The 18,967-nt window shown below is 38.3% G+C and overlaps 1 protein-coding gene across 42 annotated transcripts in view; it reads right to left on the reverse strand.

The window, feature by feature from the left end:
* The window catches only part of ABI3BP (ABI family member 3 binding protein), a 266,973-nt gene that overhangs the window by 192,543 nt on the left and 55,463 nt on the right, over positions 1-18,967 (reverse strand). For all 42 annotated transcript variants that reach the window (XM_040484350.1, XM_040484344.1, XM_040484370.1 and 39 more), the window contains exon 2: positions 8,142-8,321. In XM_040484350.1, coding sequence (XP_040340284.1) covers positions 8,142-8,321 — 180 coding nt within the window. The remainder of the gene's footprint in view (positions 1-8,141; positions 8,322-18,967) is intronic.

Below are 18,967 nucleotides of genomic sequence, written 5' to 3' on the forward strand. Positions count from 1 at the left end.
TACTATCTCACAAAAATTAACACAAATGGATTAAAGACTTGAACATAAGTCCTGAAACCATAAAACTCCTAGAAGTAAATATAGGCAGTAGGCTCTCTGCCATTTGCCTTGGCAATGATATTTGGATTTGACACTGAAAGCAAAAACAACAAAAGCAAAAATAAACAAATGGACTACCTCAAACTAAAAAACTTCTGCCCTGCACAGGAAACCATCAACAAGATGAAAAGGCAACCTACCAAATGGAAGAAAATATTTGTAAATCATTTATCTGATAAAGGGTCAATAACCAAAATATATAAAGAACTCCTAACTCATAGCAAAAACAGACCAATTAAAAATGGGCAGAGGAATTAATAGACATTTTTCCAAAAAAGACATACAGATGACCAACATATGAATAGATTCTAAACATCACTAATCATCAGGGAAATGCAAATCAGAACTATAATGACCCATCACCTCACACCATTCACACTGATGAGCATCAAAAAGGCAAGAAATAATAAAAGTTGATGAGGATGTGGAGAAAAGGGAACTTTCATGGGTGATGGGTATTAAAGAGTGCACTTGTTATGATGAGAACTGGGTGTCATAGGTAATTGATGAATCACTGAACCCTACTCCTGAAACCCATATAGCACTGTTAACTAACTAGAATTTAAATAAAAATTTGAAGGAAAAAAATGTAAATTGGTACAGCCCCTGTGGAAAATAGGATTGAAATTCCTTAAAAAATTAAAAATAGAATTACTATATGATCCAGCGATTCCACTTCTCAGTATTTATCTAAAGAAAATGACAATACTAACTCAAAAAGACTTATGTATCCCCATGTTCACTGCAGCATTCAACAGCTAAAACATAGAAACAAATTCAAGTGTCCATCAATGGATGGACACCTGCCCACACCCATCCCCACACCCACCCACACACAGTGTCTCTCTCTCTCCACCCCTCACACCCACACAGTGTCCGTCTGTCTGTCTCTCTCTCACACACAAAGAATATTATTCAGTCACTAAAAAAAGAATGAAATTTTGCCATTTGCAACAATGTGGATGGACCTCGAAGGCCTTATGCTAAGCACAGAAAAGTCAAATACAGTACAATCTCATTTATATGTTTAGATATATCTAAAACAAAAACAAAACCAAGCTAATAAATATAGAGAACAGATTGGTGGTTGCTAGGGAGACAAAGTGAGAGCAAGTGAATGAAAGGGTCAAAAGGCACAAACTTCCAGTTATAAAATAAACAAGTCATGGGGTCTAATGTTCAGCATAGTGACTATAGTTAATAATGTACTACATATTTGAGGGTTGTTGAGAGAACAGATCTTAATTCTCATCACAAGAAAAAATATTTTTGTAACTATGTATGGTAATGGATGTTAACTAGACTTACTGTGATAATTTCCCAACATATACAATATCAAATCATTAGAGTGGACATCTGAAACTAGCATGTCAATTTTCCTAAATTTAAAAAAATCACAAACATGTAGGGGTGTTGATAATATAAAGGAATATATATATTGTATGCTTAAAATACAATTTATATTATTCTGGATCATCATAATCTTATTCAAATTTTTAAAATCAATTTTCCCCCCATGAAATTAAAAGACAGAAATTTCAGAATAAGAAACTGATGATTAAATTTTGACCTCAATTTGCTGAGATAAAATTACCATCAGTTTAGTGATTGAAATAGTGTCGTGCTTTTTATCTTGATCTCTATTTTACTAGAATGGGTGAAAATTCTTACTATGTTCTTGCTAAAAATTGCTTCACTGGATAAAGACAGACTGGAAAAGTCAAATTTAGTGATGATAAACTCTTCCAGCTGTATCTGTTCAGGATTCACCTCATTCTCCTTCAGAGGCCACTCTTATAGAATCTAAAAGGCACCTGAAGACTCCAGTTGGCAAAGTGCACCAAACAGGAAATGCCCCTTAACAGTTAAAGGATGATCATGACGATGGCAGACGAGTGTGTGCACTGAGGGTGCAGTGTTATCGTCTTAAAATTTTGCTGTTTCTTTAGTTTCTTAATCTATTTTGGGAGTTGCCCCTTCCAAAAAAAAAAAAAAACACATTAATTAAGTATAATAAAGACATGGGTTTGGTTACTTCTATTTAGTTACTGACAGCTTTGTTAGAACAATATACCTCTACAATTTTCCCAACTCCCCCCCCCCCCCAAAAAAAACAATCAAAAGAGAAAACAGAGCCACAGGATGGACTATCACTCTGACCAAGGTTTTCAGCCTAGCACTAAATCTTAGCATGGACCACAACTTTAGCGGTGATTGAGCTCATTTCTTATTAGCAGTTGAAACAAACAAAGCTCAGAAAGGTTAAATTATCCAAGACCACTCAGCATATTATGAAAGCAACTGACAAAACTTATAAAACATACTACTCTGTACCAGGGTTTATATTAGCTGCCTTACATGACCTATTCATAATCTTCACAACATTCCTGAAAGGTTTTTCTGTATTTTATATAAAAGAAATGAACTGAGAGAATGACTTACCAGAACTACTCCACAGTAAGTGGTTGTACTGAATTTGAGTCCAGGTCTGTCTGACTCAAAAGTACATGCATAACCTTACCCCACGTCACGCTGGTTCTCTGGGTAGACATGGATCTTCCCTAGAAAGCACATGTCAGCCTTCTGGGCCAACGTCTTTCCAGTGCAGACCATCTTCGGAGCAGTTAGCACTGTGTGCTCCCCTAACTAGCCCAGAAACCACTCTAAGGAGCAAGGAACAAGATGGCGATGAGGGAGAGAGACTGAAAAACCCCCGGCTGCCGGAGAGAAGCACGCCCTATAAGAGCAGTGAATGGAAGAGTTAGCAGCTGTGAGAACAGGACAGGGAATTTGCCCTCTTAAATCCCTTTGAGTCCCAACACCTGGTTGGAAGACAGATTCTTTAGTCAGAATTTGTGCTAGTGATAACTATATGATTTATTTTCAATTCAAGCTTTTCTTGCAGTAAGGGTACTGAAATAACTCCTTAACGTGCACTGCATAAGTGATGGGATACAATGCTTTCCTTCCCAGGTGATATTGATTATAGTTGTAGATGTCAGGAAAACATCAGAAAGTGTGAGTCTATAAAGATTTGATATCAAAAACTTCTCATATTTTACTTTATTGGATGTTTGTAAAATTACCAACAGCTGAGCGCTAAAAGTGACAAAGCAATGCCTGGATGTGTAAACCAGAAATGAGAACTTTTATGAGATGTGTTTAAGAAAAAAAAGGATATAGGAACCTAGATCTTCTAAATGTGAATCATGTTTTATCACATCATTGCAGCATTCTCACGGCCATCAATATGTATGAATAGTCCCCTGGCAAAATACTACCTTTTTTTTTTTTTCACGGCTCCAATTAATCTACTAAAATCTTAGAAGATTTTGATGAAATAAATTTTTCTGCAGAAGTTCTATATGAATAAATAGCAAAGGGGAATGTTTTTTTGTTTTTTAGTTTTACACTTAAGACCAGTATGTAACTTCTGAAAATGCCTCTTTCGATAAGAGAGACCACTATTAAAATAAATATAGAAATACTTATAACTGATTATTTAGTAAGAGAGATTTAGTCCACAGGTCACTAAATGCTAACTTGAGTATTTCTGAATGATCAACAGCTTCTCATTTCCATGGCGGACTCTTCAACACATCAAACAAATGAAACATGTCACAATGTGGCACTTAACATTATTTGGAAAATGAAAATAAGTTAATCTGTTTTCATATAGATCAACGCAACTGACAAAGGCTACTATCTCATTACAGAAGAAAGTAAGAGGGGAGGCTGTAAGTTATGCTCTTTTCACAAAGCAATAATTCTTTGCTCTTGTACAGCAGCTTGCACTCAAGGGATTTCAACTCATCACTTTATAATCTTGAATTCACTAAGTGCACCCACATCACATCTGTGGAAAATAGATTTTATTGCTATTCTACAGATGAACAGAATTGAGAATGATCGTACAATAAACTGGTGGCACAAATAAGAGAGACACAAATATCAAACACGGCAGTTTGCGGCAGGCAGAATCAAGGTCCCTCAAAGTTTGCCCAAATCCTAATCCCCAGAACCTGTAAATAGGTTACATGACAAAGGAGAATTAAGGTTACAGATATAAATAAGGTTGCTAATGAGCTGCTCTTAAAATAGGGAGAGCATCCTGGATTATCCAGCTGGGTTCAATATAATCACAAGGGATCTTTTAAAGTGGAGGAGGGAGGCAGAAGATGAATTCAGAGCGTTGTGGAATAAGAAGCAGTTGACTCACTTTTGTTGTTGGAAGGTGGAAGGGGAATGCGGAAGCCTCGAGGAGCTGCAGAAAGCAAGGAAACAGTTCTTCCCTCAGAGCCTCTGGAAGACTTTTCACCCCCGCCCACACCTTTATTTCACCCCAGAGAGTGCCACGTTGGGTTTCTGACACACAGAACTGTAAGATAATACGTCTGTGATGTTTTAAGTCACCAAACTTATGGTAATTTGTTATAGCAGCAATAAAAAACTAATAGCTGCTTCATCAATTAGGAGCAATTAACATAAATTCAATCATTAGGAAAGACGATAAGTAATAAACTTACGCAACCACAGAATAACATGTAACTTGGAAATGCAAGTTCATTTTGAAGTAATCAAAGCAGAAGCACACAGATCCTTTGGCAGAAAGATGGAAAGGGAAAGAGGAACTTTTTTTCTCTTCCACTAGAATACTAGAAGGAAAGGAAATTATAAAAAGAACACATTTATCTAAAGGATGAGGTAAAAGTTTTAAAAGGGCTACGTGGAATAGCCTTCCAGGAGATGTTCTGGAATCTTTGTCCCTAGAGATCTTTAAGATACACAGTAATATATTTTATCTACCCGAGATGGCTTAGAAATATACTTGCCTGATGACAAGGGCCTAAATCAGACTAACTATCCTGGCCTCCTCCAGGCTAAATATTCTACACAGAACTTGAGTCTATTCAATCCAGGGCCACAATCATTACTGACTGTGTATTCAATGTAAATCATTCTGCTATGAATAACCAAAGAATAACATAAACCCTGACTTCAAGAAATTCACAGTTCAATAGTGAACCAAGGTAAACAGCCGACCGACCATAAGCAAACTAGCTAATAAGAAGGATCATAAGGGTGGAATAAGGGATATACTGATTAAACCTCATTAAATATATAACAGTTGGGGCTTCTGGGTGGCTCAGTCAGTTAAACGTCTGCCTTCGGCTCAGGTCTGATCTCACACATCCATCGGGCTCTCTGCTGTCAGTACAGAGCCCGCTTCAGATCCTCTGTCGCCCTCTCTCCCTGCCCCTCTCTGCCCCGCTTGGCGCGCACACTCTCTCTCTCTCTCTCCCTCTCAAAAATAAATAAACTTTAAAAATATAAAAATATAAAATCAATACACTGTTAGTTATCATAAAACAATATTATAGGTCACAACTGGAGATTATCAGAGCACCAATTTATTACAATGAAAATTTATCCTGCCCTTCCTAAAAATAGTATATTAGGAAAATTTTAAAAATAAAAAAATTCTTTATTGTAGAATTTCAGCTAAAAAATGCAGAAAGAATAACTGAATTAGGTTATATCTAGAATGTATCTAGAATGTAAAATTGCCATTTTATAAGCTCCGTGTGAAATAATGGAGCTGGGCAATAATCATCAATCGATGTGAGAACTATTAAGTGAAAATTTGATGGTGAATTTTATAATGGAGGGATCAGACTGAGACCACCCAGGCACACCAAACAGTCTTAACATCACTAAGCGTGATGCCAGCCATTTATGTACCTCTTTTCGTGAGGTTTAGGAAATACACAGTGCCATCTATAAAGTTTTATTTCCCCACACAAGCTGAATCTAAATTTAACGCAGCTTCCAAATTTGCATATTTTTTCACGGGAAATGTAGGACATAGAGAAACCAGTTAAAAATTACAGAATGGAAGCAACCAGTTAAATGCAGAATGTGGACCAGGATGAAGGAGGCAAGTACTCCAGCAAATCAATAACACTTAAAAAGGGAGTAGAGAAAGGGTGAAAGAGACTTAGGAGACATAATAACCAAATGTAACAAGTATACCTTGTTTGGATCCTCATTCAAAAAGGAAACCACTCTAAGAAGGCATTTTTTTTTTTAAGTTTTTTTTTTTTCAGCGTTTTTTATTTATTTTTGGGACAGAGAGAGACAGAGCATGAACGGGGGAGGGGCAGAGAGAGAGGGAGACACAGATCGGAAACAGGCCCCAAGGCATCAGGCCAGAGCCTGACTCGGGGCTCGAACTCACGGACCGCGAGATCGTGACCTGGCTGAAGTCGGACGCTTAACCGACTGCGCCACCCAGGCGCCCCTAAGAAGGCATTTTTAAGACCACCAGAGAAATTTAAATATGGACTAGACAGCAAATGATTTTGTAAAATTATTATTGTAATGTGATAAAGACATGGCATTACTAAAAATATTTCCTATCTGTTAGAGATGCGTACTGGAATGTTCACAGTTTTAAAAATATGGTATCCAGGTATGCTTTAAAATCTAATTTAAGAAAAAATGGTGTACATGAAGAATACATAGAACACGAGAGCAAAACAGTGATATGTATTCAAGTTACATAATGAAACATGAGGGTCATTATATTTGCCCTCCTTACATGTTTGAACTTTCCATAATAAAAAATTCCAAAGGATGACAACAACAGTAAATAAATAAAAGTATATTTTGTCCTTTTGATTATCCCTCATCACTGAGCTACTGAAAGCTTGGTATATTTATAATAGAAAATTTTCTTTACTTTTCTGCACATATTTTTCATTAGCAACCTGACTTCTATCTTCTTAAGATTGAAAGTCTTTCACATCTTATGAAAAGGAAGTTTTCAACTGACCAAATTCTCAATCTACAGAACCAAGGGGAAAAACTATCATAAATAAAGCATTACTTCCAATACTTAATAAATAAAGGGTCAGGAGACCTGCTTCCATTTGTGCCGAGAGTGAGTATACAGCTTCCAGGCACCTTTTGTAGTAAAGAGTGAATGTGGTGAGGGAATATTTGCAAAATTTCAAATTCCTTATGGTTTGTATGATCCAAGGTTAGTGTTGTATCATTTGTCAAAAGTGCGTAATTCTCAATTTTTTTTTTTTTGGCAACAAAGTGTAACGTGTTTGCTTTAAAACAATTATCTTAGGTAAAATCTAGTCTAGACATTTCATTAATAATGTTACTCTCCTGTCTGATTGTAAAGTACAACAGACTTCTCTGTGAAGAACGAACAAAAATATTTATGCAATGTTCCTCATGTATATGCATGAATGCCAGATCTGATGTACGATAGTTCAAATACATGGCTAAACATGGGAACTTCATGCAAAAGCTCTTTAGCAATAATCCTAGCAATGGAGCGAAATACAAATCTCATCTGAGACTGTTCAGAAAGCCTTTGAAGGCATTCATAATAGATAATCCCCTTCTTAAAAATTTTATCTTTAAAAAGGTTTTACGTGCAAATAATTTTTCTGAATAAGGCTTAAAGATGCTTACATCCTCAAATTACATTTTAATGGGATTAAAAACATTTTCAAAGAAATGTAACATTTTATAATCCATGTAAAAACTTTTAATCTTTTTGTCTGAAATATGCTAAAATTTTTAAAAAATGTAATATATTTTCTTTTCCTTTTTAAGGGTAGCTTCTCATGAAGACATGCCCAGAAAGCTCTAGTTTCTATTTTCCACCAGAAGAATGTAAAGATAAAACAGAGAGAAAAATTGATCCAAATAGACAGGCTAAAACGAGGCATTTTAGCTCATTTTTTTTCCTATGCAATTTAAGTTCTCTGGTCAGGGATTGTCGGTATAGTGACAATGAAGCTGATTATTTCCACAGTACACACAGAGTACGCATTCCATATTTTCTCATGTAAAGAACTGTGCTGTATCCATTACTACAATTATGAAGATAACTTGTAATTTTGGCATTTGGTTTGGCTGAGAATGGAAGAAAGGACGCCTGCCTTCAAGATTTCTATCTCGTGTTGTGCCCATTTCCTGCGACCTGTCTTCTTCCCGTGCCTGAAACCCACACATCTTACCGACCACGGCCTCCGTGTGTTTCCCTTCTGCTGGAAGAGGGAAGTACTGGTTTGGTGACAAGTTGCTGCCATATCCCAGGAGAAAACCTTCCAGTTTTACATTTGGATTTGGACGTAGGAACTTCAAGAGGATGGAGTCACTCGTGGTATTGATGTGGACTTTCAGGTTTGGCCTTTTACCTAAAGATGGCAACAAAAAAGTACCAGGCTATTATTTCACTGATTTAGCAACCCAGAGCAAATTTGGAGCAAAGGTTAGTTGTTACAGGCATTGTCGCTAGAAAGCACGCGGTCTACGTAGCTAACCAATATTCTGACACACCCACCTAAACGGCTAAAACATGGGTAATTTTGAGATCCCCAAACCCAAACTAAATAACGTATAAAGCAGTCTAGAACACAAAGGAAAATCTTAGGGCTTAATATTTAGTAGTTTATTATTGAGCGGGTAGATGGTATTTAAGGCTATTTTGGTTATCCACAATTAGTCAAAACCTTCATTTTATACATACTGTCGGAATGGGCAAAGGATCTGAAATGTCTAATTAGTAAATTTAGCTACTGCGCTTTGAAAATACCCAGCCTCATCAATGCTGCCCTCCAGCTGTATTCCTGCAAAATTCAGTGATTAATAGAGATGGAAACAAAGGGACAGGAGTGAGGGCTGGGAGACAGCTTAAGGGTACCTGAGATGGGAGGATAGGGAGTTCTGAAAGAGTCAGGTGGAGGAGAAAACCTTTAGTTCTATTTGGAACCGGTAGGGTCAGTGAGACAACTGCATGGAGATGCTCTGCAGTAAGTTGAATATTCAAGTGCGATGCTCAGGAAAAGAACACAGATCCACCTGGATGTTGTCAGTTTCTAAATAATCATTTGATGAACTTTCCCAGAGAGATTGTGCAGACTGAGGAGAAAAATCTTAATTAAATTTTCAAGGCTTTTTTTCTTTTTTTTCTTTTTAACTGTGTAGGCAATAGTGGCAGATCATCACACTAACCAGAGGTCTTGACTAAGCCGTGAGTAAACGACATGGTGTTTTGTCTTTGGGGCCAGAAGGAGCCTCGTTCAAATCCCAGTTCTGCAACTTAGTTATTGATGTATCCTCTGGCCACTCCCTGAAAGTACTTGACCCTGAATTTCCTGATTTGAAAATTATGGATCATGGACAACAATGTCTACTTTGAGGGGTTGTTTACAAAGATTAGTGAAAACAGCATTATCTTTTTTTTTTTTTTAATGTTTCATTTATTTATTGAGTGAGAGGGTGTACACATGAATAAGGGGCAGAGAGAGAAGGAGAGACAGAGAATCCCAGGCAGGCTCTGCACTGTCAGTGCAAAGTCTGATGAGGGGCTCACCCCATGAACTGTGAGATCATGACTTGAGCCAAAATCAAGAATCATATTCTCAACCAACTGAGCCACCCAGGCGTCCTGCAAATGGCACTATCTTAAAGCTGGCACATAGTAATAGCTCAATAATCTGTTACTTAAATTTTTTTTAATGTTTATTTATTTTTGAGACCGAGAGAGACAGAGCATGAATGGGGGAGGGTCAGAGAGGGAGACACAGAATCTGAAACAGGCTCCAGGCTCTGAGCTGTCAGCACAGAGCCCGACACGGGGCTCGAACTCACGGACCGCGAGATCACGACCTGAGCCGAAGTCAGACGCTTAACCGACTTAGCCACCCAGGCGCCCCAATAATCTGTTACTTAATGAAGGCCATAGATAACCTTTTAGCCACAGTTCAGAAATCCAAAACACTTTGTAAGGTCTTTTGTAGATTTAGGTTAAACTTATTTGGTAACAAAACCCAATCTGAATCATAATGAGGCCACTGAGTCTTTCTTGAATCTTACTGACTAGTCTGCGTGACTATTCACATGTTTAATTGTAGGAAAGTTAGTATGTTTAATTAAGGGGTGCTGGCCAAGCCCTGCTGAAGAGTTACTTACTAGAGGTAAGTAACTAGTACTACTACTACATTGTACTAGCACTGTAACCTAGTACATTGCTAAAATCCAAAGATTTTCTGAATTCTAAAACATATCTGGCCCCAAGAGTTTTAAGATAAGAGAGTGTGGACCTCAATTATTTTCTTTCTTTATTCCATAGAGATTTCTTTTTTTTTTTTCCCAAAATATTTTGCCCACGGGAAAGATTGCATTTATTAATTTAGTAATCCACATTCTATTTCTCACGAATCAAAGATTTATATTGCATTAACACCAGTCAGCACCTCTGAACAGCATGGGCTTCCCAAAGTCATTACACTAAATTTATACTATCCCAGTCAAAATCAGCCTGGAATGCTTCAATATAGCTACATAAAAGGATTCCAATAGGCCTTTGAAAAAATAAAGACAGCCCCTTCTTGGATACCAGGTTGTGGGAACCACTCTCTGACCTTACCAGCCAGTACCACTATTTTTACATATGTACATAGAACTTTGTACTTTCTAAGAATTTGATAAAATTTCTATAAACTTCTAGAATCTCAAATTGCTATTCCTATACTTGTGGCAAAATTGAAACCCGGAGATACTGGGTGGCTTATCTCAAGTCCAAGGAAGACTCATCTAATCTAGCTCATCTTGTGCAATTCTCTCGTAGCACAAACAACTAAATTGAGGGCAGCCACTCCTCTGTCACTCGGCAAGTTAAGTGCAGGGTCAAAACTGGATCTCAGTTCTCATTAAGCTGCACTTCCTGCTCTGTGGCCATTGAGAACTTCATCATTGCCCAATAGAGTAAGGGGTGACCCCAACACCCAGACCATGACACTCAAGTTGATGCTAACTGCTGGTGTTTTGTCCTAACTTCATTAGATTTTGATGAGGGGGGTTATACTTTAGCTATAACATAGATTTTGTCCAAGCCAAATTTTCCCTTTTTAGTTATGTGCCTAGATCCATCCTGCTCAATGGAATGGAACAAATATCAGTCAAAGACATATACCACTACCTTAGAAGGTTATCAGGTCCCACAGTAAATCAAAATCCACTGGCCTATTTCCAACCCCTTGTTGGGAAGCAGAGAAGAAGGAATCTCACTGTATTTAGGCTGCATTCATGTTTGACTAAGGGCCAAGATTCACACACAGCATCATCACATCAGACCTTTGCTCACACATTTTGGCCTGATAGGCCTCTTCCGTTGGAAAGTGGAAGGGATGGCTGCACCAAGTGAGGAAAAAGAAGGCTGTAAACAGAATTACCAACTGACAAGGTGGAATTATTCTCATTTCCTCTGCACGGGAATTTACATGACCCCAGTCTTTCTCCCTTTTGCAAATATGTCAGCAAATATATCAACATCATGTAACTCTTTGAACGAATTGGCATTTAGCTGACCAACTTTTTCCAAAATTCTAATTCACCCTACTCTCTGGAGCTAAATTTTTAAGTCCTGAAAAAGAAAGAGAGATGCACACAGACAAATCTGACCTCAAAGCAGCATCACAAACATGGTATTTTGAGACAATCATCTCAGTTCCTTCTTTGGAGCTAAGAATTCAAGTCCCTTATAATTACCCTGGCACACATTACTGCTTCCTTTATTACTCTTCAACCTGTCTTACTTCTGTTTGGCCAGTATAATCTTCTCACATTCTGCAATGCACCTTCACCTATGCTCACACTGTCACGCAGTATGGATTTCCTCTATCTTTGGTTTGTCTTCCTTACATGCCTTCGCTCATTGAGTTATTACACCATTGGTCTTTTCAGTGCTCAGCGAAGAGTTTAACCGTTTTTGCCCTTTCAATCTGATTAATTTTGTCAAGCTTTGCTTCAAATGAATGTTTGGACTAGTATTCAATTTTATACTACTGGACAACATCCCTCAATATTTTAGGGTATATCTCCATGCATCCTATAATAATTTTTAATCTTTGATAAATTATGCTTCATTCTGAGTAACTCTAATTAAATGCTTTGGAACACAGTCCTGTGGTGACAGTTATCTTTCAATGTTTGTATGAAAACCTCTGGTGAATGACATAAGGTAGAGTTAACAGAAAAATAATAGAACATGATATAAGCTTAACTAGGAAAACATTTATAAGTAAAATGGCATATATATTGCCCAGAAAAGTCCAGGAGTACAGAGAAGTAAGAGTCCTGGAAGAACATTTTATTGTCTCTTACACGAGAAATAAAGCCTCTGCCAATGAAGAGTGAGACAAAATAAAGAATGTGAACATTCCAGGAAAACAACACCAGTATGGTTGAGGAAAAAGATTGCATATTGGTAAAGTAGAACCTTGGATCTAGAACAGTTGTTTCTAATCCTCTTTTTGCAACACCCTAGAGTATCTCCAAATAGTTCAAAAGGGTGTTGTGAAATACTAAAAGAAAAAAAAAAGTCTTTCAAAATAAAATTAGAATTAATCCTCTTTTAATTTTTAAAAGTAAATACATGCCCTGTGGCATTAAAATCAGTTAGGAGGTACTGAGATAAGAACACCAGACAAAAGGTGGAGCACTGTAAGCTCAGAGAACTCTCTGGATCAACCGGAGGTTGCTTTGCTATAGGCACAGGTACTGAGCAGGCATTTAGTGTTGACCCCAGAGTTCTGAGTGGCTGTGGTCAGTTTCAGCTTTGTCAAGAAACATAGCCCAAACACATGGTACTTAGCTAAACTATTATAAACATCCAGACACAGATCAGTGAGAAAGGAGTTACCATTCCAACCCATTCAACAGGATATATTCTTTTATGTCTAGGCTCTCTTAAGGTTATCCTATACTTTCTAAAATATTTCAGAATGTGGCCTAAAGTTTGATATGTAGTTAGCCAAGTTGATTAAATCACCTTAAGAAAAAATTGATACTAAAGCTCGGTTTTTAAAGTAAAAATTATCTATTAGTGTAGCAGCAAAAAAATATGCTCTCAGTGTTGTAAAACACTAATGACATCAGAAATATTCTAAATTGCAAGTTTAGGAATAAACCAGATCAACATTAATTTCTATAATATATGAAATTAAAAAATAGCTATAATACTGATGTCAATAATGACTCAATTGGAGGCAAACCATAAGAGTCTCTTAAATACAGAGAACAAACTGAGGGTTGATGGGGAGGTGGGGCAGAGGGGAAATGGGTGATGGGCATTGAGGAGGGCACTTGTTGGGATGAGCACTGGGTGTTGTATGTAAGCAATAAACCACGGGAATCTACCCCAAAAACCAAGAGCACACTGTACACATTGTATGTTAGCCAATTTAACAATAAATTATATTTAAAAGAATAATGACTCGGGGCGCCTGGGTGGCGCAGTCGGTTAAGCGTCCGACTTCAGCCAGGTCACGATCTCGCGCTCCGTGAGTTCGAGCCCCGCGTCGGGCTCTGGGCTGATGGCTCAGAGCCTGGAGCCTGTTTCCGATTCTGTGTCTCCCTCTCTCTCTGCCCCTCCCCCGTTCATGCTCTGTCTCTCTCTGTCCCAAAAATAAATAAACGTTGAAAAAAAAAAATTTAAAAGAATAATGACTCAATTGTTTCAGGACTAAAAGAACAAGCTTGATTATCACCCGTAGTATGTTTCTCTTTTGTTACACACATTCCATTTATACTGCCAACCCCTAAACTTATTTAATGCCTTTTTTTATACGGAGTCAATTTTCTAAGATATCAAAATAATAAAATTAATTCCCATCAGTTCAGATATGACAGATAAAGCATAGATTTCAAAAACTGACAAATTAAATTGGATCAGATTTTTAAAGTTTTGAACTTTAAAAGAACTAACAAGAAAAATAAAAGCCAAACTACAAATTGGAAGAAAGTATTTGCAATATGTGTATCTATTTAAAAATTTGAATTCAGAATGTTTAAAAGAATTCTTTCTACTCAATAAGAAGACAAAATATATATTTTTTAAGGTAAAAGGATTTATTTTTTTTTTCAATGTTTATTTAGTTTTGGGACAGAGAGAGACAGAGCATGAACGGGGGAGGGGCAGAGAGAGAGGGAGACACAGAATCGGAAACAGGCTCCAGGCTCTGAGCCATCAGCCCAGAGCCCGACGCGGGGCTTGAACTCACGGACCGTGAGATCGTGACCTGGCTGAAGTCGGACGCCTAACCGACTGCGCCACCCAGGCGCCCCAAGGGAAAAGGATTTAAATAGATTCCTCACTAAAGACAATATGTGATAGCCAACAAGCACATGCTGAACATCAGGGTCATCAGATGCTTTTTGTAAGTGGTCAAATGATAAATATTTGAGGTTTTGTAGACCAGGTGCTCTCTGCTAGAACTAGTCAACTCTGCCACTGCGGCACAAAAGCAGCTACAAACACTTTGTAAACCAATGGACGTGTCTGTTTGTCATAGTCGACCCTTGAACAATATGGGGGTTAGGGGCACTGACTCACCACACGCATGAAAATCTGCATTAACTTTTGACTCTGCAAAAACTTAACTACTCATTGCCTGCTGTTGACTGGAAGCCTTACTGGAAACATAAACAGTCAATTAACACATATTTTGTCTATGTATTCTATATTTGTATTCTTACAATAAAGTCAGCCAGAGCAAAGAAAAAGTTACAGAAAATCATAAGGAAGAGAAAATACATTTACAGTACTGTTTTTGTCAAAAACATCTGTGTATAAGTGAACTGGTGCAGTTCAAACCCCTACTGCTCACGGGTCAACTGTACTTATAAAAATAGGCAGTTGGCTGGATTTGTCTACCAGGTCATAGTTTACCAACTCCTGGTCAACATCATCAGTCTTCAGGGAAATGCAAGTTAAAATCACAGTAAGATATCACACTCCCAAGAACGGATAAAATTAAAAGACTGTCACTAACAAGTGTTAGACAGGATTTGGAACAACTGGAGCCCTCACACGTTTTGAATGTGAACGTTTAGTGGTATAACCACTTGCGAAAACTGTTGGGCAGCTGCCAAATAACCTATCAATTTCGTTCCTAGGTATTTTTCCGGAGGAAATGAAAAATAAAACTGTATGAAGATTCGTATGCAGATAGTCAAAGCAGCACCAAACTGGTAACAAACCAACTGTCAATCAATAGTTAAATGGATAAACACATTATGGCTTATCCATACAATGGGATATGACCCAGCAACAAAACAAAGCAAACTACTTATGTAATTCAATGTGGTTGAATCTCTTGCCTGGCATGATACCATGCCACTAGAGCATGGGCATGGCATGACCTTCCTCATCTCTGAGTAATAAGCCTTTCTCAGAGATGAAAGACTTTCCTCTGATGGAAGGTCATTCAATCATCTTGCCATTACAGCACTGGTGAAAGTACTTTTAATAGTGCCTAATATTCTTATTCACATTATATAAATGGTACATATATAAAATCAGCAAGTCCTTTTTAGGCATTATTATCTTCCCAGAGCTGACAATTCTAAGTTTCAAACGCATTCTACATTCTTCTTACACAGTGAATTGCAGGTGGAAAACAGCCCAATGCCTTTATGGTCACATCTTGAGTTTATGTATTAAGCAGGGCAGTTGCTATCTGACAACACATTCAAAAACTTCCAAAAACCATATTTGGTGGCATAGACTGCATTTAATTGAACTGTAATGCTAAATTATACAAACCATAATTTTAACATAGGCTCTGGATCTCCAGAGTGGAATTCCTTCTCAAAATCCCACATAGCTCTGTCACTCTCTTTGGGAGTGAAGTTCCCAACTCTTTGGGAATGAAGTTTTACCACAGCCCAGTAGAGAATTAATGACAGCTTGCAAAGAGCTAGTGTGCAGTAAACATGTAGCAGCTGTACAACATGTCTTCTGGAAACAGGGACACCACTGACAGTTGTTTGAGTTGTGCACTGCAAAACTCTAAATGGCATCATTCAACTCATCTTTTATTTATGGTCTTATACATTAACCACTCACAAAGACCATGCAGAAATAATTGCTACTTACAACTTTATAAGGCTAACTTGAAGTTCTCTAAACTCTTCCCATAGGCCTCAAGCTGCTCCCACCCACTCTGCCCTCTGCCCTTCTTCCTTCATGCCTTTGATTTCCATCTTCCCTGCCTTCTGATTCTGCTGACACTGGCCATAAGGGATATGGGTGGTGGGATGCCACCTGTAAGGAAGACAGGGGCTCAGCCACATTTTGGACATTGTGCTTTCTAATGTACCAATGAAATTACTTCACTCAATAGATACAATTCAGGTGATGAATCAGGAATCTAAATAAGAAAAACAGATGAAAAGAGATTTGGGGCATTCAGGAAAGGCTGAATTAACAGCACACAGCTTTAGAGGCAAACAGAAGGCATCCCTACTTGTGTTTTGTGAATTCAGATCTGAAAACATAAGGGGAAAAATCTTCATGAAAATAGTTCAGATATATATAAAGCAAGACTTTTATAAATTTTCAGAAAAATGTCATTTTTAAAAAAGTGTAGAGAAAAAGTAGGGTAAAAGTACCATAAGCCACATGGACAGATGCCAGAGTATGGGAATGGGGGCCTTTAAAGAAACTCAGAACTTGACCTTACACATACATGATCAGTGTGAGCAGGATGCTCAACCTACAACGTTCTGTGATCTCTGCTCTAGTGCAAGCAGAACAGCATGTTCTCTCTCCAGCGCCTTGTGGGGAGTTTGGCACTGGAAGACATGTTCCTGCATGTAAACGTGCTTTCAGAGCTCAGGAAATAAAAAGTCCCAGCTCATGTGAAGAGCTCCCTTTATAAAGTCACACCTGAACAATTCCCACTGAGCCATAACTCCCAGGTGTCAACCAGTTAACTTTTTATTAGGATATTATGGTCACCCAATACCTGGAGAATGTTTGCTATTGAATTTAGAAGAAAATGCCATTTTGACAGAAATCTGAGAGGGAAAATGTCTTCTTCCTAATGGAGCACTTTATATCTGTTTGCCCAGCTGTTCTTGTAAGTGAGCTCCATTTCAACTAAAACAACCACACAGTTTCCCTCTGGTGGGAATTCCCATTGCCCTGATTCCTCAGGCCAATACTTCGCCGTCTGGTGACTCTGGATAACTGAATGAGACCGACTGAACCTGCCAATGTTGACATGTCATCACCTCTTAGCAGGACTAATTATTTTACTTCATTACCTACCTTGTCACCCAACCAACAGCCAAGCAGGAAAATTACTTTTCATAGACTGCTTAAGTCAACAGCCTTTCATTCTCAAGGAAAAATCTCATCCTGAGACATACACAGTTGTCACTTGTGCACACACCCTCAATCCAATTCTCCTAAAATTCCTCTTTAAACTTTGGAGTGTGTTTGTCTCTCTCTCTCACTCTCTCTCTCTCTCTCTCTCAAAAATAAATATTTTTAAAAATTTTTAAAAAGGGGGCACCTGGAGGGGCGCCTGGGTGGCGCAGTCGGTTGAGCGTCCGACTTCAGCCAGGTCACGATCTCGCGGTCCAGGAGTTCAAGCCCCGCGTCAGGCTCTGGGCTGATCGCTCAGAGCCTGGAGCCTGTTTCTGATTCTGTGTCTCCCTCTCTCTCTGCCCCTCCCCCGTTCATGCTCTGTCTCTCTCTGTCACAAAAATAAATAAATGTTGAAAAAAAAAATTTTTTTTTAAAAAGGGGGCACCTGGGTAGCTCAGTTGGTTGAGCATCTGACTTTGGCTCAGGTCATGATCTCACGGTTTGTGAGTTCAAGCCCCATGTCAGGCTCTGTGCTGACAGCTCAGAGCCTGGAGCCCACTTCCAAGTCTGTGTCTCCCTCTCTATCCACCATCTCCCCCTCATGCTTTGTCTGTCTGTCTGTCTGTATCTTTCTCTCTCAAAAATAAGTAAATATTTTTAAAAAGTTAAACTTTGGAACGTGTTGATAGTGTGGGACAACCACCTGCAACCAATAAGCATATATTTCTATAAAGGAAGGGGGCAGTGACATGGTTAACTTCAAACAACAAAATCTAAATAAGTTCTGTATTTGCATTGGGAGATATGTCTTTTCATTTATCTGGTTTTCATTTATATATTCATTCACTACTAGATATGAGGCATTAGTGATGTGCATTCAATTATGATCTGTCGCATCTAGTAAATCAGGCAGATGGGTAAGTCAATGATTTCACTGCAGCATCATTCGTACAATTGGTACAATGTGGCTATAGCAGAGGGGCTCTAGATCTGATGGGAGAGGGGTAAAGAAAGGATGTACTTAGTTTTGTTAAACTAACACAAAAATGGTTTTTATTACATGGAAATATGCCAAATGCAAGTAGGGAAGTAGATCTCAAAGTCTCCTTTGTAATACTTTGCCTGTGCCACTTTAGACAACCAGTATATTCTTAGTAATTATTATTTTTAATGTACATACAATAAAAATAGGAAATCAAATAGGCGAAGAGACTTAAGAAAACTAATTTCTCTTCTTCTTGTTCTTTTTCTGACTTTTCATGAAAATCCTGGAGTTGATTTGCTCACATTCTCTTGCTATTTTAAGTAAGGAGTAATGGCAATAGGTGCTCCTGATGGAAGGGCGGATAGGCCCCATGCCAAGATTCTTAAAGAATGGTCTCCCAGTTAGAGCATCAGCTGCACCTGGGAACTTGTTAGATGTACAAATTCTCGGGTGCCTGAGTGGCTCAGTCAGTTGGGTGTCCAACTTCTGCTCAGGTTGTGATCTCACAGTATGAGTTTGAGCCCCACATTGGGCTCTGTGCTGACAGCTCAGAGCCTGGAGCCTGCTTCGGATTCTGTCTCCCTCTGTCTCTGCCCTTCCCCTGCTCATGGTCTGTCTCTCTCTCTCTCTCAAAAACAAACAAACATTAGAAGAAGAAGAAGAAGAAGAAGAAGAAGAAGAAGAAGAAGAAGAAGAAG

Source organism: Herpailurus yagouaroundi, unplaced genomic scaffold (genome assembly GCF_014898765.1).
Source record: "Herpailurus yagouaroundi ecotype Mexico unplaced genomic scaffold, PumYag 162, whole genome shotgun sequence".
NCBI classification, from domain to species: Eukaryota; Metazoa; Chordata; class Mammalia; order Carnivora; family Felidae; genus Herpailurus; species Herpailurus yagouaroundi.